This window comes from Telmatherina bonti, assembly GCF_933228915.1.
Source record: "Telmatherina bonti genome assembly, chromosome: 10".
NCBI classification, from domain to species: Eukaryota; Metazoa; Chordata; class Actinopteri; order Atheriniformes; family Telmatherinidae; genus Telmatherina; species Telmatherina bonti.
The window spans coordinates 33,189,783-33,215,955 of record NC_136628.1 but is presented as its reverse complement, the minus strand read 5'-3'; the positions used below and the strand labels follow the sequence as shown (position 1 = coordinate 33,215,955).

The window sequence follows — 26,173 nt, the reverse complement described above, 5'->3', positions numbered from 1 at the left end:
AGACTTTTAAAGTCAAAGTAGTGCTACTTTAAAACCACAGTGACATTAGTACGATAAGAAAACAGCAAAACAATTAACAAGTATGTCTACTTTTACACATTTACAGTGTATAAAATAATCAACCACCAGCACTGTTAGTGGTGCTGAGCTGAAATCAGGTGGAGCTACAAGTATCGCTTAGTTAAACACGCAAACACGCAGGTATCGGCTCATTGCCATTTGTTTCATTCAAAGTGTTAAGAAAGTTATCACATGCACATGTATGCACCACTAGTCCTGAAGGTCACTCACTGGATCACAATGTGCAGATAATGTCACACTGTTTCCAGGCTGATGGGAGCCTGCATATCTACAGTTCACTCTATAATTAGCAGTCGGCGTACGGACTGATGAAGAAGGATTCAGGATGCATCTCAAGATGCATTTGCAGCCGTCGAGGGAGACTGTAAGAGTCCGGCTCTGGAGATGTGTATGGCAGGTAGGCTGAAAGACATGCACCAAGATGAGAACACATGCACAGACTAATGCAGCTGCAGAAACACACACACACACACACACACACACACAGCACTGACCCTCCTGGCCTCACACTATCTCCGTTATCCCAATTAAGCAGCTGTTTCCCTCCTCCTCTCATCCTCCGTCCTCGGTGTGTGCAGCTGATGAGCGGCTGGTAGTTTGCAGCTCGAGGACAGAGATGACACGTTCCTCTCTCCAGCAGTCCCACTGCTGTGTCTGCTTTAATTATCCTGCGAGAGACTGCACTCACACACTTATCAGATGATGAGATCTGCCTCGGTCTTTGGCCCCGAGCTCCCCGTGTGCATGAGAAGCTCTACGTCTGCATGTGTTACCGCTATATTTATGGAGGCACAGATGTATTCAGAGTAAGATTCACACAAATACATTGAGTTGGCACTTTTTTCTTTCGTACTTTTCCTTTTATGGAGTTGAGGTCTGGGTCGTTTCTTTGCATTGCCAGGCTGGAAATGTTGATCCTAGACAAACCCGACACCTGGATCATTTTCATTTTTATGGAAATTTCCCACTTTTCATCTTCTGTAATTGATCTTCTTGAAGAATGTTGAAAGACTTTAAATTAGATTATTGGACTGTGCTTTTGTGTCTTTTCCTCTCTCACTTTTCTCATCTATAATTCATGGTGCATGTGTTCTCTCTGTGTAAATGTGTTGCTAATGTTGTACTTGCAGAAGAAATACCCTGGATTTCAGTGAAACTAACCTACTCTACTCTCAGATCTGATGTGAAACCTCATCTTTTGCCATCTCCAAAGCAAATGAAATGCTGTTTGATAACCCAGGAAAACTATTAGATCTTTTTCTTAATCTAATCTGTTTTCTTTACTGTAATGTGCAGTGAGTGGACGTACTTGTTGGTTAGTTTGTTCTAAATGTAAGCTATGAAATATTCATCCAGGCAAAGTTTTACACGAGTAAAAGCTGTGAAGTTGTACGATTAAATGATTCAGTGTTGGATATAAAAGAAGGAGGAAGGAGACTGTTGTGTGGTTGACATAATGAGTGACTTGATATTTTTCCTCTTATCTCTGATGGAGACCAGTTGTATTGGATCATCTCTGATCCAGTAACATCTGCATTGTGCAGAACTTCACTGGTTAACGGTAGTCGGGTGTGTTGGAACAGGGAAACATGAGCTGTGTTTCCATTACATTTTTTTCACAAAATAAAAGCGATTTTTGGAAGTTTTGATTGTGGATGTTTCCATTGAACAGTGTTTAGCATGTTAGCTTCAAGTCTGCCAAAGCAAGGTAGACATATAGCGTCATTTTGGGGTTTTCTCTTTGCTGCAGAGAATTTGCTGCTGCTTTTTGAAGCTTTTCTCCCTCATTTTCTTTTCTGAAACTCTACATTTGGCCGTTGTTTGTTCTGCACCGTGGCAAGTTTACCGGAAATGAACGGTTCACGACCCCCACGTCATGTCTGGGGACACGTAAATGTGGAAAAACTCTTTCCATTACACTTTTGCTATATGTTTCTATATCAAAAGTGTAAAAACTTTTATGAGATATTTGAGACTTTTTAAATGCCCGTGTTTCCATTAAGGTTTTTTTTTTTATTGCAATATTTAGTTTTTGCACAATTCTAGAGTCACTGGAAACACACCTAAGGAAAACCTGCAGGATAGCTGCCTGTAAGCAGAATTCACACACACAGCGTTCAACGTGAACGTAAGCGTAGCACACATCTCTTCTTGTGTTTCTGTGAACCAAAACATGTTTGCAGGAACGCTTTGTTTCAGTACACCTGACATTTATCATCTCATCAGTTGTGTTACATGATCATGGTGTCAGAAAAAACACAGACATAAACAAGGCTTTAGAAGGGTATCAGCAACAAGTTATGATGAGATCACATCTCAACAGAACTATTTTCTAAATGATAGTCGTCTTCCATAACGGGGTGTTTTCAGATAAAAGATGAGATCGTTAAAAGTTATGAGGCAAATATGGATTGGAATTAATGTATATTGTATATTATGATTTATTGTGTGTATTACCACTATTTATTATTTAAGTTTTATTGTAATGTAATAAAATGTCCATTCATTTTCAGAGATCCTGTATACCGTTAGGGTATTATTTATGAGGGGGTTTTGGACCAGATAAGTGTTCATCTTCTTCCAAGGTCCTTTTCGAACTTTAGAAGCTTGTTTTGTTTGTTGTAATGATTATTTGTTCCGTTTTAAAGTTTGTTTGTTTTTTTTAAGTTTGAAATAAATTCTAAAAAGAGGACGGATCAGGGTCCAATCGCTTATCAATGTGTTTGTCCAGTCATATAAAAGTGTTAATCTGAACTATTACAACCGCCTCTCAGCTCAGTGTCCTGTCCATCGGTCATTTATGAAATAATCCGGTACAGAATCCTACTTTCTGCTGCTTCAGGTAAACATTTACCTGCTGTGTTTTTGTCTGTTTGCAACTTAACATGAAAACTATTGGACGGATTTCTTTCTTTTCTTCTGAGAATAGATCTTAGTTTAACTTGAATTGCATCTGAATCCAGGAATTATTTAAGTAAGTCTTTATCAGTATATATGCATACAACTCCACAGCAAATGGTCAGCATGGTTGTTCTAAAAATACAGTAGAAGCTCCCAACAGGTTTTATCAGCGATCATCGACAGATCTGGGTCCTGTCTAAACTCTGGATACTACCGTCCAGAACAGGAAATATAGGGGAACGTTAGAGTTTTTATCGCTACAAGAGAAGAAATTATGATATAAACATGCAACAAACATCACAACATAGCCGAGACACTGGATTGATTATCAGTATCTAGGAATCTGATGGTGTATCTGTGTAAAGACAGAACATCGGCTGGAAATGAGCAGAGGTCTGTGCTCTCTAGTAAAGCTTCAGAAACACCTCAGATCAGCCTGTAAACCTTTAAAATAAACAAAGACATTCACATGCATCTTTACAGCCCAACATGGTGCACAGTTCTGTGATCTGAAGTCTGTGGCAGGATTTCTTGCTCCCACTAATGACCACCAATCCAGAGTCTGATCTGGAGAAGTCGGGATAAACAGTCCCAGGAGTTGGTTCAGGAGTTTTATCAGTATGAGAGCATGGCATCACGTCTCCACCCAGACCCTCACTCTTCATCTTCTAGATTTTAATCACCTCTCCTTCCTCCCTCTCATTTTGTTCTGATCTTCTCTTTTCTTTCCTCGTCATCTTTTTCATCGCTGCTGCAGAGCTAAAAAAGCAAATCTGACTTCTCCATCGTATTCAAACTTTCAGATCAGGGTGGAAACTTCACTCACCCGGGATCTTCTCGTTTTCCATCTACATCACTTAATGAAGCCGTTTAGTCAAAAGCAGCTGATAAGAGAGGAAGTGGCCCGCCTCCTCCCATCTTTGTTGCTTAAAAGATGTAAAGTTACCCTCATCAAAGTCTGTTGGCTTTATCTACACTGAGACCTGTGGAGCTAAACAGGCTCAGTTCCAAATGTTTCCTGTAATTATACGATTAACTGGAGCGGAAACTCGCACTCACTAAAATATCTTTATTAATGTCAAGACACACTTTGACAGAGACTCAGTCGAGGAATCTGATGACCTTTTCAGCTGTTTTTTTTTTCCTCCTCAGCGCTGATCTGCTGAATAATCTTGTCCTCTAACTACACTGTATCATACGTACGTCAGAGTTTTCAGAAAGTTCGGTTGAGTTTTGTTGCTGGTTTTGGTAAAAAGCTTTATGAGTCAGCATGTACTTGGTTTTTTCTTGGACATGGACAGCTATCATATCCAAAACTAATGTGAATAAAAAAAGGTTAGTATGTTGCATTTTACATCCAGTGCAACTGGAAGTCAGTTCTGGTTTTACCCTGCCTCGTGTGCAACAGCAGCTGGGAAAGGCTCCGGCTCCCCTGGGACCCTGCACAGGTTCAAGCTGAGAAAACAGATGAATGGTTGAGCACATTGCAGTGTTATTGGTCAAATTCATGTGCAGAATAAAACAGTTTAGTGTCGTTTTTCTTGTTAAAATTGGGAAATTGATCAAGGTTACTTCAGGATTCCTTCTGCAGTCATAAAGGGAAGGCAGGGGAAATATTTGGCTTCAAGAAAAGTGGCTTTGATGTCAAAATAACCGAGTCAAACCGATACGATAGGCCTGTTTCCACCGCAGCTAGGATTTGAAATAAAACTTCCACCAGCTATGCGTGGGTTAGAAAAACTTTCCATCAACCCCAAAACTTTCCTGGGAAAAACAACAACATCTAGGGATAGGACTTCTCAGATTCCCTGGAATCCTTTAGGAATGAGCCGTTCCACACTTCTGCATGTTTCACGGGTTTCACGGCGCTCCTTTGCTGCACATGGCATTAAGACAATCAGTCTTCACATGTGAAGCCAGTCTGTGGCCATAAACATGCGTATTCTCTTCTACAAACTTAACTCTATGTGAAGCGGACGGACGTTTGCATTCGTCTTCGTGTTTTCCGCACAGTTCGCAATAAAAACTGTGTAACATAAAGAACGGCTTGATTGCATCCATCATGTCGGCTGCTGTCGCACAAATGATGAGGTGGGCTTGTTGGTCAGAGTCCTTCTGTCTTGCCTTCCACTTATTAGCGCCATCTAGTGGACTGGAGATGTGCAGTTTCTTTTACCGCTGCCTCCACATGTCAGCAGCCTGACTGGAAGAACGTTTCCATCAGTTTGTGGTGTGAATACAAATGACACAGATTACTAGGAATTTTTTACCCTTTCAAACAAAAAAATCCTGAGGATTTTGAAAGTCTTATGCTATCAAACAGATCTGGGTCCCGTACAAAAAGGTCTTTTTTTTATGTAGGCGTTTTTGTTTAACATTATATTTGACTGTATTTTCTCCTTTTCTGTCATCTAGTATTTTGTTGTTTTTTTTCTTTGGGAGTGGTACTTTTATAAGCCTTTTCAGCTTCTACCTCTCCAGTGCATGCGTTATTTCTAACCTGTTCGCAACTGAAAGATTGTTTATTTGTTTTGACTTTTACTGCGATTTTTTTATGCAAAATAAATTTAAAAAAAAAAAAAACTGTCCCCCCCCCCCACATACATTGTTTGGGTAAAGGTTTGTGTGATGCGTCTCGCAGTCAGTGCCTCACAACGGTACTCACAAGAGGTGGAAAAATCGAATAGAAAAATTGAAAATCTGGATTTTTTTTGCTTCACAATTTTAAAATCTATTTTCTTTTTTTTTCTTTTTTTTTTTTAATGGATTTTTTTTTTTCAAATAAATATAATCCATTACAAAATTAGTCATTTTTATTGTTTTTATTGATCTTTTAACTTGTCATCTTGGGCATTATAGCAGCAGAATAATGGTCTGGCTGCTCTGTTGTTTTTCCCAATTGAAATCAAGAAAAATGACGAGCAAAAAAAAAAGTTTTATACATTTTTTTTGCTTTTAATCTACAAGAATTAGCAATATCGAAGAATTGTAAGAATCGCAATTTAAATCGAATCGGCACCCAAAGAAAATCGGAATCGAATTGGGAAAAAAAGCATATCGTCACAGCCCTAGTTCTCACCGGGTGGTTGTCCCGAGGACCAGGAAGTCACGGTGGCAGGTGCGCGAGACTGTATAACAGCAGCCTTCCCAACCTTCTACCTGCCGTCATCACCTTATTTGGGGTGCCCACCTGATATTGACGCCATCGTGACTGGGAATGGGATGTGTTTACCGTGGTCATGGATGTAAACCGAGGCAAGGTCCTCACCGCGGTTAAGACGCGGACGTGTGTTGCAATATGGCAGAGACGTCATCGTCACGTGCCGCGTTGAAACGCCGCACCGCGGCATATAATCTGGTTTCTTTCTTTTCTTACAATGTTGATTATTATAATCTTGGGTTGTTTGAATGAATATCCGTTCTGGATTGTGTTAGCATGTTTAGTAGTTGTGCAGAACAACTGGAAGTTAAGAGAAACCTTATTTTCATGACTAACTGGGAAATTTCCTGTTAGGGAAAGGGCTTCAGGTTTAAAAGGAGCTCATTCTGGCTGGATTGTGTTGCAGAGCTTGAGTGTAGAAAACATATGGTGAGAAACTTGTGTAAATACTGTAAATATTTTGTACGTATTGCTCGGGATCACTGTAAATATTGTTGCACTTGGGAGGAGTTGGAAATAAACCACCTCAAACTAAACCACAACGTTGCCATCATCATTGGGAACAGCAGACAACCCCGTGACATTTCGTAAATCACCTAACTTCAGATGGTCAGGGTTCTTCTGTTAGCTTCTGCTGTGTTTGGGATGAAATAAATATCAGTAGGTGATTAAAGCTGTTGCTGCTCTCTTGTTTCTGCAAGACTTTGGTCTCTGAGCAAGAAATTTCATGCTTGTATTTGGATTATTTTGTTTTTGTTGTTTTGTCTAATGGCTGAAATAAGCTAAACTAAGCCGACAAAAACACGAGTTAAGCTCATTTTATGTCGAGCAAATGTGCCTCTTTCATCAGGAAGTCCTCGCAGTCTTTATGATGAAGACAACAGACGGCACTCAAAAGATTCTAGAAAAATGGCTGTAGGTTTACTCCAAATAGGCATTTCAACAATGCTATAAAAATACTTAAACACACACTTACACAAGCAGAAACAAGGCAGGATTTGTGAAAAACAGTGTTTATCCCAACTGATTTCATCTTAGAAAGTTCCATCAATCAGGAAACTGAAGGGAAAGATTTCTAATATTCACATTTTTTATTAGATCTAAATGGGAAAGTTTGTTCAAAGTTTTGACTGTTTTGCTCAAAGTTTTTAACCCCTTAAATCCTGCAGTTTTCACCTAAAATGTCTTTTTTTGGGGGGATAAAAGAATTGTTGTGAACTAACCATTTGACTTGGTTATTTTACCGGACCTTTTCTGATACAACAGGACTCTTATCAGTCTTTCATCATCATCGATTAGCATCTGTTACTGGAGCTAAGTGTGGTTTCAAACCAGACAAAAGTTTGGACACACATTTAGGCTCTTTTTACACCATGTTTCCACGCAAAAACAAGACAACTTTGTTTTTTTCTCAAATATGCAAAGGACAAAGATAAATGACAACTTTTACTATGAAGGGAAAAACGCAAACAGGACCAGAAATGCCATAGTGTGCATGCCAGGCCTCTAGTGAGCAGTGAAACTTTGTCACAGCACATTAAGTATCGCCACCTTCTCATAATACCATGAAATGCAACAACAGGAGAAGCGTTTGCAGCTAGTCGCGTTAATCTGCCGCGTGTAACCTCAGTGTGTTAGCTGTCGGCGTAAATCTACTCAAAACAGGTTTTGGTTCAACAGATAAAATAAATTAAAAAGATGCAACAACACACTGTGGTCCACACTCTGAGGATTAAGCAGGGTCTGAGTGCATAAGTCCAAGATGAAACTCAGGAGGTCACCTAAAAGTCCGTAACCATGTCAACGAGACGCCAGAATACAGTTAAATGTTTGTGTTATGGTCTCAGTGTCATGGTGTCAACAGCGCATTTTGGCTAATGAGAAAGTGTGTCCAAATTAGAGCAAAGAACATTTGCAGCTGGTCCAAAATAAAGGCTTACTTACAGTTATGATTGTCGTCTGGATTAGAGCTGCACTATAAGTCATCATCAAGACAATGCACACATGTGCATCTACATCCTGCAGACATTGATTGAAAGCTTGTCCATTTTTACGACCAATCCAGGTAGTTGTAAACAAAACATTATGGAACAAAACACTTATTCAGAACCAAACACAATAAAACTATCAGAATAATTCGCATACAGACAAAAAAAAAAACCATACTTGTAACATTCACAAAAGGAGATAAGATCAGCGCAGGTAACTGTCTACAAGAGGTCTGGAGTGTTGAACAACTACTGCCGTACTATTGAAATTATGTTGAAATTTCCTTTATTTTCTTATATTGCAATATATATCACAGTTTTTCCACTACCATGCCCCTAGTCTGGATGGTATATGTCATTCAGATCAGCAATTTTAGGCTTCCAATAATGTGTACAATGTATAAATACTTGGAAGGGAGAGTAAAATGTACATTTGTCATGTGCTGCCCATCCCCCAGGATGTCTGTTATTAATGGCGTGAGGTGATGAATGCATTAACTCGAATTTAAACTTTGAAAATACTCAGATGTCTTGCATCGTCCTGGTCCAACAGGTAAGGATCTGTGCATTACATGCTTTTATTGCACAACGTGGCGTCTAAAACACCACAACACACAGCGCTGACACCAAACGCTGACACTGACCGCTGACACCATGGTCCCACATAGTAAACATAACAAATGTTTTCTTTATTATAAAACTTGTTAAATATGCTGAAGTACAGGAACTATTGTCCTCAATGTACTTTTTATGCTAAACAACCGTCGTCAAGCTACAGCACGTTTCAGTGATTCACCTGTCAAAAACCAGCAGATATGAACCAGTTGATTAATGCGTTGCTATGGTGACGCCCATAACGGAGTGATACAACACTCAGTTATATTTAACTCGCTGAACTACGTTTGAGTTTATACAAAAATAATGCCTCCAGTTGACGGAGTTATCACTGACCGTGGTTAAACAGCCTTTAAGTGCTTGGTCTGCCGGCGTGCACGAGCCAGGTAAAGTCACCTGATGAGTAATAAAGACTGATCTGAGAACTTCTTCTTGAGCTTCGCTTGGCAACAAGGGTGAAGAAAAACCTTCCGACTCAGACAGGACTACTCTCAAAGAGGAAAACGTTACCGTCGTGTCCACTTTCCCCATTTTAAATGTTCATCTTTACCTACGACCGTTTCTACAGATATACATTTCCAGTCCTGGTAAAAGCACATCTTCATCTTTTAATACCTGAAGGTGGCCCAAAGCTTGTCCAGGTCTCACCAACCTGATGCTTCGTTAGACCTTTCCTGTGAAATGTCTTCCTTTTTCTCAGATGAGACCTTTGTCAACCTCATCACTCTCTTCAATGAACTCGCTCCCGTCTGCCCCGCCATCAGTCACTCCAGAATATTTAAAGCCAATCACGGAGAATCCTGCAGAGTGGATTTCAGACCTGCCACAGAGGGAAAGATTAAGCCTCACTGACCAAATTAAGAATGAAAAGTGAATGTTATGAATGTGATCCCTATGGCCTTGGTCATTTCTCCATTTATCCCTCATTTTCAGTCCTTCATATATCCATTCCATTTTCCTCTAGTGTGATGCACTCTCATTGGAATCAGGGAGGATTTTTGTCAGGAAATCTTCTTAAAGCAGCACTTGGCAAGATTTTTATGGGAAAAAGTACTCCAAGCTGATCAGACTAAATCACGAAGAGCCATCCACACTAATGAGGGACTGAGGCTTTGGCCCATTTTCTCCCAATGAAATGTTGATGTCTGGATTGCTGCTGGGAAGTCTCGTTTGCACACTATGTTTACCGTTTCTTAGCCACAATAGAGAGAAAAAACTTCATCCAAAGTGGGACTCGGCAGTAACACCTGGATCATTAAAATCTGTCTGTGCACACAACACTGTAAGGAATAGTCATATATTTAGTCTCCATTTGCAGCAGAAAGTCAGTGTTGGTTATCTAACATCTGTTATTCTGTTTATGATCTTAATGGGCAGGATTTCAAGATGAACCCAGAGAGGGAGTGAAGAGTTGGCGCAGACGCCTCAGAAATGTGATTTTTGTTGGCGTCAGCAAGTGCTGGAGCAGCTTATGACCCAGTTGGAAGTCGTAGAAATGATGGTCAGCACCTCCAGTTCCGAGGCCAGTAATGTTGCTGTAGAATCTGCTGCAGAGTTGGGAGCTCTGTGAGGTTAAAGTTGCTGCGTCACAAGTGATGCCTGCGCTTGTGGTGGAGAAGAAGTCAAGGGGCAAAACTTTGGATTTACGAGTCAATCCCACGTTTATCCAAAGTAATGAGCTTTGGATGGTGACTGGAAGAGTGACAGCCTGAACGCAAGCAGCAGAGATCTTAAATCCGTGTAGGTTGAAGGTTTTAGCATCAGAAAATAGAGCTGTGGTTCTGTTGCTGAAAGGTCACGGCTTTTTTTCCATGAGAGGAGTCCAGATGGGCGGCTTGGACCTCTGATCAGGGTGCACCCTGCCTTACTTCCAGCTGTACGGACGCATCCAACTGGTAGGAAGCTCAGGGATCATCCAGCAACATGCTGGAGAGATTATATATATTTCAATTTGTAAAAATGTGGTTGGAGCATGTTGCTGGGCAGAGGTGCATCTGGAATGACGCTTAGATTGCTGCAACATCAACCCAAAGCAAGTGGAAGAAAACCTAGTTTCCTTTTTACGGGTTACACGCCTGGATTGTTACAGTTTTCATGTGTGAAGTGAAAAAGCAGCATGTTGACGTGTTTGTGCAGTTTACTGATCATAAATACCGGCGATTCTCGGTTTACAAACAAGTTCGGTTCCTACCACTGCGATGTAACCCAAAAAGTCGCATTTTTTCCGACTTAAATACCCCGTGTTACCCCTTGATCACCAAATAACTATCTCAATACACGTATCATACATCATATTAATAGAAAAACAGTACAGGCAATTAAAATACACACTGAGATGTCGTCTCAGTCTAACGCGTTGTTCGAGCTTATATGGACCCTTGTAACTTTGAAACTATCTTTTTATTTACATTTATTTAATGAGCATCGTAAAGTCGAAACGATGTCAGTCAAGAACCGCCTGTAATCATCTCTACCAATATGAAGACCCAGTTACTGACCTATAACTGCAGCCACTATAACCATATGTTTCTTGTACTTAAGCTTTAACAGTACAGATTGATTATGTGCCTGTCTGTCATACACCTTTCTTTGCTGGAGAAATCGGTTTCTTCTTCCTTTTATTCTTCCTCTCTTTTCACGCTGAGACGACAGCATCAGTCGAGTCAGCTGCAAGATTAAAGGCTTTCCCGCGACTGCATGCGTTTGTTTCAGCATCCCAACACGTCCTCCGATATGTTTGACTGATGGAACAATCCAGCGTTTCACAACCATGTGCCCCCCGCTGCTTCAGCAAATCTCATCAATGTTTGAAGAACAGCTGACAAAATCAATCCTCTCGTTTGCTTCTCTGTTCTTCACATCTTCTACCGACAGTCTCACTCTTTGTTACCGTGTCTGTCTTATTAGAAGCAGCGCTCCCAAAGGAGAGTTGCCTACATGCTTTCTCCATCATGGCTGGAACTTCTATTCTCCAATCCTCTCGATAGTGAGAAAATGATGCCAACTTCTCTGTAGAGACTTCTTCACATGGTGCGTTTTTGTGGCTGATTTTGGTCATACACATGAAAATTACAGACAGAAATCAAGTCAGCCTGAATCAGAAAGTTTCCACTCATCTTAAAGGGTCTAATATTTCATTTTGTTAATACGACTCCAGTCAGGTTTAGAAGAGAGCTGAACCAATGCCATACAGCAGGGGTGCCCAAGTCCAGTCCTGGAGATCGACCATCCTGCAACCTTTAGATGCAACCCTTGTCCAGCACAGCTGAGTCAAACAGCTGAATTCCTCTTCTCCACGTCATCCAGCTCTGCAGAGGCCTGCTAACGAGACACTTATTTGATTCAGGTGTGTTGGAGAAGGGTTGCACCTAAAAACAGCAGGATGGTAGATCTCCAGGACCGGACTTTGGCACCCCTGCCGTACAGGGATGCAGCACTGCAGACTGCTGAGGTCTGGACGTCTACAGCATCATCTGCAGAGACACTGGCATGCAACATGTACTTTAGAGTTTGGAGTAGCAGGTGTTTGTTTTCCTTCACTGACCAGAAATACTCAGAACAAAAACCAGTTATGAGCTGGTTCAGTTTGCACGTTGCTTTGTATGAAACATCTGCTAAGTCAGTGGTAAAACCGCGTCGTTTCAGTCACGGCGGAGCGTCAGGACTCTACTTTGATAAACATCTGATCCTTTCCACTTTGGTGAGAAAGTGAAGAGCCATGCAGAACTGAGTCGTACCTCTTTCTCTGGCCTTAAAACCTCCTACATCGATAAAGCAGAGATCAGAGTCGGTATTGATCTGCCTTTCTCAAACTGGCGAAGGGCTAAAAGTTCACTAGTTTTGATTGTTTTGGTCAAAGTGAAAAGCAGCGAGCCTGAGGCGACGGCTTTGAGTCTGAGGACGTGTCGGACGCTGTGGCATTAAGAGACCAAGCGGCTTCTTTGTAGAGTTCAGACGTAGTGAAGAGGTTCAGCTTCGGCTCACTGGGGGAACACTTTGAATTGATCTTTGTCGTTACATTAGATTTCATCATTATCTATGCATGGAGATTTTTTTTTTTATTTTTTATTTTTGGTGACAACTGGTACTTGTACAATGGTACTAATTAGTAAAAAGTACTACTAAGGCATATGCTGCGTCTCACTGAAGCAAGCTAATGAAACATGTAGGATGTGTAAATAAATCCTGGATGAAGTGTATTTGTGTGCTTTTAGAATTGCGTGTTGACATGTTGGTCTCACACACACACACACACACACACACTGGAATCCCATCAATTTTTTAAAATATGCGTACACCTGCCACATTCCTGCATGCCTTGTTTACGGATGAGTGTACTCTGTGGAGATGGCAGGCTTGTGAGAAATCAGAGTGACTCAGGAAATGACTTTTCATCATGTTGGATTTGGTAAAAGAGAATATTTTGAGACTAAATGACATTTTTTCCAACCTTACAAGTGTCACCTCAGCAGAAGAGGTTGAGAGGTTATATACAACAAAAATGCCACTTTTACAGTAAACATCTGCATTTATTATCAGTTCCTTTGCTTATTATCTAATTAGAAATGAGAACCAGCTACTTTTTCTTGCTTGTATATCCGGTTTTGTTCTACTTCCATGAATGTGGATCTTTTCCAGTCATGCTGTGTTATGAAAATGAGCTTTATTGTCTTGAGTGGATGTGGTTTGGCTCTCTGCTGCCCCTCTGTGGCTGTGAATACACACAGCATGTCAGACGAACCGTCAACCCTTCAGTCTCCTCTCATTCTGCTACATCACAGCTGCAGAAGCAGGTTTTTCCTGTGGATTGTGTTTCGCTCCCAGTTCAACCTGGGAACTCTGTTACTAAACATGGTTGACCCCTCAGGCTTCACGTCACGACAAATGCCTTTATTTCATCTTGATAAGGTCAAGCCAGTGTGCTTTTTTTTTTTTTTTTTTTATGAATGACATGGAAACGAATGACTGTGATTGAACCAGGAGGCTGAGCATCATCATCCTCACATCCTGCCTGGTACAGGATACTGAAATTTACCAGCTCTGATAAAATGCATTAAAATAATAATGCGGGTATTTAGAATGAAAACAAAAGTATTTTAGGTTAATATTCATGTGTGAATCTGTTAGTAAATGCTATAATTGGATCGGATGATCATTATTTCTATGTATTTACACTGTATGTATCTTCATCTGTCCCTCCTGTTTGACTGCTTTAGATGAGAAACATAAAATGTTATTACTTTTTTTTTTTTTTTTTTTTTTTTACCAAATCAGTCAAATTAAATTATAGAAAGTAAATGCATGGAACATTATATAAGGTTTTATTAACAATTTAGATTTAAATTTGTGATTTGTACATTTTTAACTTTTACTTTTTCAATCAACCACTGATCATTTTATATTAGACTTTATCTACACATACATGTATATATCTTTCTTTTTTTTTATTATAAGAAAAATGAAGGTCCTGGTAATTGAGATTCTTAATCTTGGTCCTCAAGGACCGGTGTCCTGCAGGTTTTCAAAGTGTCCCCGCTGCAACGCACCTGATTCAAATCAATATGTATTTAGCAGACATGTGCAGAGAGTCAGAGTCAGGTGTGTTGCAGCAGAGGTGCTTAGAAAACCTGCAGGACACCGGCCATTAGGAACCAGGTTTGAGGAGCCCTGATTTAGTCAGTTTGCACATCTGCAATGTTCAGGTGTGTTAATGAAGTGTCAAGGAGGAGAAACTGTAAGCAAGTACAGCAGATGTTGCTTCCCATCAATCTGGGAAGGGTTGCCAATAAATTGTTTATTTCTTATTATCATTATCATCATCATTATTATCATCATCATCATTATGATTATTATTCATAATAATTATCATTATTGTTATTACTATTTTTTATTGTTACTATTTTATTATTATTATTTTTATTTATTTATTTATTTTTACCTGTAAGTAGGAAACCTTCAGGTCTCCTCGGAGTAGAAGTCCCAGAAAGTTCAAACCACACAAAGGCTGAGAGAAAGAGTGAGTTTCATCTCAGACTCTTCGGGCCTCGGTCAGTCTTTTAAACCAAAGAAAATGGAAAACATTCAAAGCAGTCACCAATCTTCTGGAGAGAGGACTAATAAGTAAAACAAAAGTCAGAACGTGGGGAAAAAATGCATGAAAACCACAGAAACCATGAAAGTTCATGGCAACTGCCTAGCACGGTGGTGGAGGAGTGATGATATGGGCTTGTTTTGTACCCATTAGTATTTCTGCTGGAATGTTTCTACATTACATGGTAAACATTTCATGTTATTTTAAAATGCTTTTCCTTTCCACTGATCTCTGTTAAGACTTGGAGCAGCTTACTGGGACGAAAACCATCACAACCTCATCAGGACATTAACAGCGTTTCTTTCTGTCCCATGCAGGAACATGGGCCAAGATCAACATGCCCCAAACCAACATGGACGTTATTCAGGGTCAAATGGTGGTGCTGACGGCCTCGTACACCACGGACATCGGCAGTGACCCCAGCGGCAACACCGTCATCTGGAACTTGGTCTCTAACACCACCCAGCTGGTGAGGAAGCAGACAGACGCTACAAACTGTCCTGTTTGGGATGTGAAATAAATACGAAATTATTTCTACCTTAGATAAACTTTATCTCCATCCAGCAGTAAAATAATTAGCAATTTGTGGATCTAAAATCTGAAATTGTAAGAGACATTTTCACCTTTTTAAGGCCTTAATCTGGCAGAGCTCCAAAAACAGATGAAGCTTTCAGCGTGTATAAAGTCTGATCTGGAACAACATCACTTGTTTTTTTAAGTGTTTTCTTCTCTGAATAATCACATAAAATGTTAAAAAGAAATTAGATTTCTCTTTATGAAGTTTTTGTTGGAAAACTCCGACTGGGCTGCGAGTCAGTTTATGGACGAACCAAAAGGAAGGTTTTTATACAGAAAACAAGTTAAATGGAGAACTTATTGAACTGGATTAAATTCATGCAGTTAGACTTTTTAATAGACAAGTTTTATGCAAATGCAATAAAAACCCAAAAATAAAAAGGTAAACATGAATGCTTCATTCCAACTAATGTACCAGAAGGATTACACAAACACTGGGAAGCATCTTCCTTATCTTCACCAGTAAAAACAGTAAAAAGACTTTATTTCATTATTAAAAAGCCTAAAATAAGTTTTGTAATGTGTTGCAGTTCTGGAATTTAAAAAAAAAAAAAAAAAAGATTGATAAAAACAAAAGAATACGAAACTGAACATGAAAAATGGAAAAGTCTAAGTATCACTTTGTTGATTTTGCATTCTTCCAGCCTTTTCTGATTAGGACATGTACATGTTCCAGGTCATAAATCAGCCAGCCGCATATTTTAAATGAATGATGTTCCGGTTTTCCACCCTGGAAGCTCCTGCTTGGTGCATTCAATGTCACATTTGTTGTTAAAGCTGCAGAATGAAGAAAAGTTTCTTCACAAGACAAAACAGTGACCTCTACAGGCCGTTTTCTGTTACTACAGAAGATGCTTTGCTCTGTTTTTCTGTCTTTTGAGACATCCAGCATATTGTGTAAGGGGGAGGCAGTTGCTCAGGTGGTAGAGCTGGTTGCCCTGTGGCCGAAAGGTTGACGGGTCGAGTCCTGCTCCCCTACGCTGCAGCCCTGAGCGGGGACACAGGCGCTCTCTGAGGACCGGTCCGAAGCCTCGATAAATGTGTCAGGCAGGACATTCGGTGTAAAACGTGCCAAAGTAGAACTGTATGAATTGGGTTTGGTAGGTGGAAGCGGATGATTTGCTGTGGTGACCCCTTCAGAGGGAAAAGCCAAAAGGAAACAACAACGTGGTGTTTAATCTGGAAAAGAAATCGGAACTATAACAGCTGAAAATCCTGCATTTATGGACCAGTTTGTATATTTCTGCTCCGTTTTACAACTCCAGGGTTTTAGAAGTGGATCAAAGCTGAGTAGAGGATGATTGTGTGAGAAGAAATAAATTGAGTTCATGTAACTCTGCGATGCATTTACATGCATTTCGGAAATACCAAACATTTTTCATTCTCTGTGCCAAAATGTCGGGATTACAAATCCCTCCGACTTTTTTGACCCAGGATAACTGCCAAGCAATCACACCGACATGGATGTCGTTAAAAATGTGAGTGAATGCTTGTTTTTCCAAACTGTGTGTGCCTCCCTGCAGCTGAATATAAAACTGTGTTTCTCAGACGGTTTTCTGTCCTTCTGTCCAGATCATATCCCACACCAAAGGCTCCATGGTTGTGAGCAGTTCCCAGTTTAAGGGCCGTGTCGGTTTCTCTGCCAGCATGCCCTCACGCGATGTGTCGATTTACATCAACAACACCAAGGAGTCGGACTCGGGCCGCTACCTCTGCCAGGTCATCATTCCCAATAGTGACGGTCTCACAGCCGAGCTCATTCTGAATGTGAAGGGTGAGGAGGAAACCACACTCGTCTCATAGCTGGACTGATTATCGGCTATGAAATAAAGAATCCAAACATTATGTGCTAAAAGTCCTTCGTCTGTTTTGTCTCCAGTTCCTCCTGCTGTTCCCAAGTGCTCCATGTCAGGGAAACCAGTGCTGAAAGGAAATGTGACCATGAGCTGCCAGTCCAGCACTGGGAAACCCATCCCCCTGTATAAGTGGAAGAAAACCAGCCCCACCTCCGAGGTCTTCTTCTCACCCATGGCCAGTAAGTGGCTCGTTGTGTAGGTTATGTCATGGGAAAGGTGCTGAGGTGTGGGCCAAATGCAGACCAGAGAGGCAGGGGTGCAGAATCTAGATGATTTATTCTTTAGACGAAGGAACACAGGAAACATGAAGAAGCACAGGGACTAACCAAGCAGCAACCTCCGGCGGTTAAAAGTGAAGCCTGTGCGGAAGTGCATAAAACTGCAGTTCCACCTTCATCCACTAGGGGCTGCAAAATAGAGCAAATCCCCATAGACGCCCATGTTAACACAGAACCGATATCTGATGCACCTCCATGTTTTTTTGCCTCTAATGTCCTGCAAGTGCACCTCTTGCACATGTCGCCTACAATTGAAATCAGTGTATATTTTAATTGTGTTTAGCTTTTTTTTTTTTTAGCTTATATTTTATTTTTATTTAGCTCTTATTTATCTTCTATTTCTATTTATACTTTTATAGTTCTTTTTTTAGTATATATATATATATATATATATATATATATATATATATATATATATATATATACTCCTGAGACCTCACTTCCCATTTTGTATCTCTGACATGTGAATGTGAGCTGATATGATTATGAAGTTTCTTGAATCCTTGAATCCTAAACCAATAGATGAACCAGTTTTCTTTCTTGTTGTTTGTCATGACAAATCTCAAACCATGTTGTACGTTTCCACTGAGTCTTAGTTGTCGTTACAGAAACTACGTATAAATAATTGTTTTATTATCACAACGCTGCCATCTGAGTTCACTAGAATCATGATGCACCTGAACGTTCCCGCCTTGATCTGTGAGCAAGTTAAATGTTGAAGTTCATCATAGTACTGTTCGTATAACACTGAACCATAAAATAAAGACATAGCAGCTCAGCCAAACCACCAGACTCCTCTTGCAGTGAACACAAAAATGGGCAAAGAGGTGGAGCTGAGAGGGGGGCTGTGAGCATTGGGGTTGATGATTGACATCTATCAAACTTTGACCTGCCTGTATCTAAGAGCTAGTCGAGCTGACCTATAGTTATTAGAAGCTAACCAGTTAACGGCGGTAGGCAGGCTAAGTCACACTGGTAACCAGCTAAACACCACGGTTGTTCTGCATTCTCAATCAATCAATCAAACTTTATTTATGAAGCGCTTTTCCAACATAAAATATGTAACTCAAAGCGCTTTACAGTTTAAAATCAGACATTAAGGAAATACACAGACAGACACATGATATAAAAAGATACTTCCAACCCCCCTTTTTAGATACATCTAAATGAGAAAGCTAAGTGCAGATGGACTAGTCGTGGAAACCCCATCCGAGGAGCCGTCTGCCCGGGGTAGCGCAATGGCAGGCACCAGTAGCACTGTACCCTATCCACCACCGCCACCCCGGTTGCAGACAGCTCCCACAAAGGAACCACTGGAAACACCATTTAAAACACAGAAAATGTATTAAGACAAACCATAAAATTAAAAAATAAAATAAAATAAATAAATAAACCTAAAAATATATGTGTATATATATATATATATATATATATATATATATATATATATATATATATATATATATATATACACACACATACATATACACATACATATACACACACACATACACATACATATACACACACACATACACATACATATACACACACATACATATATACATATATATATATACACATATATACACATACATCCATACATACACACATATACACATACATCCATACATACACACATATACATACAGATATACACACACAAATATAAAAATGAAATAAGAATAATCATTTATAAGAAAATCAAAATGGAATAAATTAACCAATTAAAATGTTAACAAGAAATCAAATAAAGGCCAAACTAAAAAGGTGGGTCTTGAGCCTGCTCTTAAAAACATGAACATTCTCTGCACCCCTGAGGTCCTCCAGCAGACTGTTCCACAGGTGGGGGCCATACCACTGGAATAACGCCTCTCCATGGATATGTGTCCTGACTTTGGGAATCAATAAAAGCCTGCTGCCAGAGGAGCGCAGGGATCGCGAGGGCTCGTAAGGTAAAAGCAGTTCTGAGAGATAAGAGGGCCCAAGGCCATTAAGACATTTAAAAACCGTTAAAAGAACCTTAAAATCGATCCTGGAACACACAGAGGGCCAATGCAGTGATTTTAAGATTGGTGTAATATGGGCCCGCCTCCTGGTCTTTGTCAGGACACGAGCTGCTGAGTTTTGTAAGAGTTGTAAACCTGAGATACTCTTTTTGGAAAGACCAGAAAGCAGGGCATTACAATAGTCAATAAGGCTTGTAATAAAAGCATGCATTAGTATCTCTGTGTTAGCCTGAGAGAGAATGGGGCGACTCTGGCTATGTTTTTTAAATGATAAAACCCTATTTTTGTGATGTTCTTAATATGTGGGATAAAAGTCAGCTCAGAGTAAAAAATCACGCCCAGATTTTTAACTTGTAGGGAAGGATTGAGAGACAAGGATAGTAGCTTAGGTAAAAGTTTCTCTCTCTGGGCTTCAGGACCAATAACTAAAACCTCAGATTTGGCCTGGTTAAGCTGAAGAAAGTTCTCTGTCATCCAGGATCTGATGTCGAAAATACAGTTAAAAAGTGCGTCCATTGGCCTGGTATCATCAGGAGACATGGAGATGTACAGCTGTGTATCATCAGCATAACTGTGGAAGTTGACTCCATGTCTCCTGATGACCCCGCCAAGAGGGAGCATGTACAGGTTAAAAAGCACTGGGCCCAAAATGGATCCCTGGGGCACACCACATGTGATTTTATGGACCTTGGAGCAGCAAGTATCCAGACCCACCATAAATGTTCTATCTGTGAGGTAAGAGGTGAACCATCTGTGAACAGTACCAGAAAGGCCAATGTGCTTTAAACGTGATAAAAGAATAGTGTGATCAACTGTATCAAAGGCAGCACTTAGATCCAGCAGGATCAACACTGTAATCTTTTTTTAAGTCATAATTTAATCTAAGATCATTTAAAATCTTTAAAAGGGCCGTCTCTGTGCTGCGGTTCACCCTAAAGCCAGATTGAAATTTCTCAAGAACACTCTCTCTGTTTAAAAAATCAGTGAGCTGAATAAACGCAAGCTTTTCTAAAACTTTTCTTAAAAATGGTAGATTAGATATCGGTCTAAAGTTTTTCAGGTCATTATAGTCTAAATTGCTCCCCTTCAGCAGGGGTCTCACCACTGCCCCCTTAAAGGCAGCAGGGAAGACCCCAGTTTGAAGAGAGCTATTCATCATGATTAAAAGTTCTTCTCTAAAATATTCATAAAATGACTTAAAAAAATGAAGTTGGGATTGGGTCTAAAATGCATGTGGTAGGCCTCACTGATGAGAAAACCCAAGTAACCCAGCATTAACCAGGCCAAAACTGTCCAGTGTTTCCTCTGGAAAAGGCAGACACCCAGATGCATTTAAAATAATGTTGCTTTGGTACGATAAAATTTTAAGTCTTACGGTGTCTACCTTCCCCATGAAGTGGTCTGCCTTATTGAAGCAGGGGATCGGGTATTCAATTCAATTCAATTCAACTTTATTTATATAGCGTCAAATCACGGCAATGCCATCTCAAGACGCTTTACAGACAGAGGGGAAAACATAATGAAGGCCAATTCATAACAGCCTATATAAGGAAACCAACAGATTGAGTTGAGTCCAACTCAATCTCCCATCCTGAGCGTACCTGAGGGTACCTGTCAATCAAAAGGCCACGCCCCTAAATATGCCAAATTTCGAAATTACTTCTAAACGGGGGAGTTAAATAAATAATTTATAAAATTCGCTCCCCCCACGGTTGTCATGAAGGTAAACCTGATCTATTAAACTGAAAATGGATTTTTGTACCAGAGTGTAAACATGTTTATTCCTGCTGAAAACATGTTTATTTCTGCTGTGAAGTTGGTCTTTTTAACATAGGAGTCTATGGAGATTTGCTCTGTTTAGGAGCCCCTAGTGGATGAAGGGGGAACTGCAGTTTTATGCACTTCCGCATAGGCTTCACTGTTAAGCGCCTTTACCAAGCTGCATCCTGCACATGACTGTAGTAGAATGTATGTTTGACATCAGCACTGACTTCATGCCTCATCCTGTTACAGATGAAAAAAGCGGCACTTTGAAGCTGAGCAACCTGAGCAGCAACATGTCCGGGAAATATGTGTGCACGGCCACCAACACTGCTGGATCAGAGAGCTGCTTCATCAACCTGGAGGTCATCAGCTGTACGTAACCCACGGCAACAGCTGGTTTTTAAAGGCCGTTGTTTATGTTTACCACCATGCAGGGTGAACCCGTGTTCTCTGCCAACATGTTGTTATTTGCTCCATATTTCCAGCCAGCAAAGTGGGAGTGATTGTTGGTGCAACGGTGGGCTCAGTGCTCGGCTTCATCTTCCTCCTCTTCGTCTGCCTTGCTTTCCTGGTGTTTTTCCGGAGGCGGAGAGACAACGAGGACGACATGGCAAACGAGATCAAGTGAGTTCATGCAGCAATATTTACCGAAAATCTTTCTTCACACGGTCATTGAAACAGGGGCGGGTCTAGAAATGTGTTGACGTGGGGGGGGGGCAGACAGGGGCACCGAAAGACCTTGAGTTTACATTTTTGGTCGAAATTAACAGATTATTACAACTAAAATAAGTATAATCTGTAAAAGCAGAGAGCAAGACTTTTATTCTCATCATATCCTGCTTAAACAGTTAAATTTCACCAATTCATGTCAGGTCACTAATTCTACGAGCATTTTTCCATTTCTGCCATCTAAACCGGCAACAAGCAGGTGAGAGGCAGGATGAACCCTGGACCTCGCACATAACTACAAAAATAGTTTAATAAAAATACAGGCAGTCCCCAGGTTACACGGTTGGACTCACATTGTTACGACACTCATTAGATAAATGTGAATGAAAAAAAATAGAGCAAGTTTTGAGGTTATGACGGTCCGTATAAGCTCTTATGACACGTAACACGGAGACTAAGACGACGCCTCAGTGCGTATTTTAATTGCCTGTACTGTTTTTCTAATAATATGATGTATAATACATGTATTTGGATAGTTATTTAGGGATCAAGGGGGGAATTTGGGATATTTAAGGTTAAAAATCTGACTTGAGCGGAATTTCGGGTTATGTCTCAGCGGTAGGAACGGAACTTGTTTATAAACTGGGGACCGCCTGTATAGGAGAAAGTAAAAGGGCTCATCTTGCACATTTCCCATCTCTCTGTCTTAAACATTACATACAGATTATATTTATATAATTATTTATTTATATCATCTGCTGACCCGATCAAGCTGCGAACTTGTAGATCTGTTACTTTTGGTGAATGTTGAACGCTGGGGTCCAAGTGACACCAGTAGGAAGGTTTCCAGTCTGTCCAAATGGAAACAAATATTCTCTCCAGGTTTCCTCGTGACATGCTGCATAAACACTTTATAACAAGGGAAGATGAAAGATTGAGGTCAGGTCAGGCCTTCCTGACCTGATAATTGGCCTTTGTGCTCTTAAACAAAGTTAACACTCAAAGCCAAGAGACCACGCCCCTAAATTCACCATGGAGTGTCATGAAACCAATTTAAATGGAAAACTATCGCATGTTTTCAGATGTCTCCGTGGAACATTTTGGATTTGATTCAGTGATCAGCATCAGACAAGATCATTTCCTTACTGTTTTTTATTAAATTTAATTACCAATGAAATAAAAATTGTTTTTGGATATTAACCCTTTCATGCATAGTGGGAATATAGTAGACACCTATTTACAAGCTTTTTTCTTACATATTCATTAATGAGGATTGTATTCTTGTAAATAAATTACTTCAGTGGATGTTCGTGGGTCATCCAATATGTTTCTACTCACTGGAGAATAAATAAATATATGATATAATAGAACAAAATGTAATTACATAAGTTTGCCTTTGTGATAAATAGGGGGAAATGACAGCTATATTTTATGGAACATTTACATAATATGATTATAGATTCATAAATATTTTAAAGAATACGTTAAAATAAATCATAAATCATGATAAATTTGAAATATCACCAATAAACAAAAAGTATTGCATATGTCTGTGGAGGTAAAATAATGCATTTAAAAAATGTTGCATTGTATTTTATTAATTCATGCATGAAAGGGTTAAAGCAGGGTATGGCGTGAACTTTGCTCATATTTCGAGTGTGAAACAAACTAACAAAACCCAAAACTTTATGCGGTGTTACAGTCTGACCATCAGAGTCTTTGTACGTCGACATGTCTCCTCAGATGGACACGAGACTTTCTTGTTCGATGTGCTTTATGGTTTAAAACTGGAGAATTACCAGTTTGGATCGATGCTGTTGGATCCTTTCATCTTTAAATGGATCTACTGGTGTGTTGTTCCTCTACTCACCCCCTCATGTCCCCCTCTCCCCTCCAGGGAGGATGCTCAGGCCCCCAAACGAGTCTCCTGGGCAAAGAGCGGCATGGGTTCTGACGTCATCTCAAAGAACGGGACGCTGTCCTCCATCGCCTCCAGCCCCCACCATAAAGAAGCCTCACACCACCAGAACCACCACCACCCCCACCACCACCAGCACCTGCAGCAGTACCCCCAGCATCCCGCCTCAGACACCGCCTCCATCATCACCGCCACGGGCAGCACGGCTGGCTACAGGCCCTCCCGCCACCACGGGGCCTCCACCCCCACCCACTACAACTACAACAACAACACCACCCTGCCGTGCGGACAGGCCGCCCCCGCCGAGGCCGTGACCAACGGGAGCTCCCTGCCGGGGCAGGAACGCTACACCCCGCTACCCCAGGCCCCGGCGCTGCCACAGACCTTCGGCCAGCCTCAGATGCAGCACCAGATGGCTCCGCCTCCTCCGCCGCTGCCCACCTCCACCATCACAGCCTCCAACATCAGCCGCATGGGAGGGGTGCCCATCATGGTGCCTGCACAGAACCAGGCAGGCTCTCTGGTGTAACCCCCCCCCCCCCCCCCCCTCCGTTACGCCCTCGCAGCTTTTTCTTCGCTTCATTTTATTACAGTTTAGCAAAGAAAAGCCGGAGAAGGAATTTGACTTCCTGCTTTCCAGCCACCAGACACGCCGTTTACTTGCTTTGAACGTACTTTATATGAATCTTTATATCCCGTTTTCACCGTTTGTGTTGAAATGACTTTCATCCTGTATCCTGTTTTCTACTTTAAAACATTTCTTATACGTTTTATTTTGTCATATTATGCTTAGAAGTGTTAAACCGTCTCAAGTTTTCACCCTGCCGTTGTCTGGAGCAGCCGAAGGTTTTGATTTTCATCCGTCATTTTTACAACCCGGAGCGGGACTCGCAGACCGACACAGGTTCCAGCACATGGTTGGAGTTCTGCTCAAAGTGGGGAATGTGGCTCAAAGATTGTTAAGATTAATGTATAAATGAGTTTATTTCTGCAGCAGACGTGTAAGAGCAAAGAAAAACCACGTAATGTATCTTTATGGTTAATTATGGCACCCGAAAATATCATAATCCATTTTTTTTTCCCAGCTGGAGCTTGTATTTCATTTCATTTTAGAAAAAGCTCTTAGATAACTCTTTAAAGGCGGATTACTGAAAGCTTCTTATGATATTGAGCACTACCCAGAACTGCACTGGGGTAACTTTGCTAATAGGAATTCTTGCGTTGCAGGACGTTGGAGCTTCCTGCAGCATCGACGTTGTACATAAAGATATTTATTGGGTGTTAGACGAGGCGCGCCCGGCATCTGGATACCGAACCAAAGATGTACAGTCCACGCCGCAACGTCAGCATCGATGCGTTGTGGCTTTGAAGTGAAGAGAAAAGAAAGGAAGGATGGAAATGGGTTTAAATCAGCGCTTTCAGAAACCAAAGGTTTTTTTTAGACAAACCTCAACCCTCCAACTGGCAACAACTTTAAGACAGATTTGGTTCTGATCAACAAATACCCTCAAGATCACTGGTTGTTTTGGGGTTTTTTGTACTTTATGTATGAATTTGTTCATTTAAAAACACATTTGTTTGTTTCATGTAAGAAAACTAAAACACTGGATCCAACCTGAACGGTAAAAAAAAGAAGTTTCCAGACGGCTTCCTCACATTTTCCCTAAAATATCCGGTTGGAGTTTCACAAAGATGCTGGAGTCTGCTGGGAAACATGGAGCGTGGTGGAATTTGCTCAAATGGTGATCTATTCCCTCCACCAGTGTAGGAGCTTTACATGGTGCCTCAGACAAATGAAGAAGAAAAGCTTGAATGCATATTGACCTCGTCCCTCAGAAGTTCATCAGAGGCCAAAAGGCCGACAGAAACACTGAAGTTGTCAGATAAAGATGTCTTTACCACGACGTGGCTGCAGAAAGAAATGAAACGGCTGCATCTGTTTGTTACAACAAGAAGGAAATTTGTTCTCAAGGAGACAAGAACAAAGTTTTCATTCAGTCATTTGCTGTTCTGCTCAGACCAGTTCAGGGTCGCGGGCCGGACTATAGTCTATCCCAGTCCTCGCTGCCGAATATGTCTTTTGTGCTTTTGCAGTTTCTGTAGATGGAAAGTCGATTTGGCCGTCAAAACGCTTCCAAAATGCGCCATTAGAGCTTCCACCCAACGGGCCAAATCAGCCCCAGCATCCCAAACGATGAGCGAAATGCACCAAAGCGCCGAGGCGTTCTGCTACAATGATGCCTGGCAGCCTGAGAGGCGGGGTGCAC

General features: G+C 40.8%; 1 protein-coding gene across 1 annotated transcript in view; it reads left to right on the top strand.

Annotated features, from left to right (window-relative positions):
* Nucleotides 1-24,459, top strand: part of esama (endothelial cell adhesion molecule a) — an 83,770-nt gene extending 59,311 nt beyond the window's left edge. Inside the window, exons 2-7 of the mRNA XM_079248159.1 lie at nt 15,154-15,305; nt 16,985-17,186; nt 17,292-17,447; nt 21,569-21,691; nt 21,805-21,943; nt 23,886-24,459. Of these exons, the coding sequence (XP_079104285.1) occupies nt 15,154-15,305; nt 16,985-17,186; nt 17,292-17,447; nt 21,569-21,691; nt 21,805-21,943; nt 23,886-24,435 (1,322 nt within the window). The 3' untranslated portion in view covers nt 24,436-24,459. The remainder of the gene's footprint in view (nt 1-15,153; nt 15,306-16,984; nt 17,187-17,291; nt 17,448-21,568; nt 21,692-21,804; nt 21,944-23,885) is intronic.
* The last annotated feature ends 1,714 nt before the right edge of the window (nt 24,460-26,173 follow it).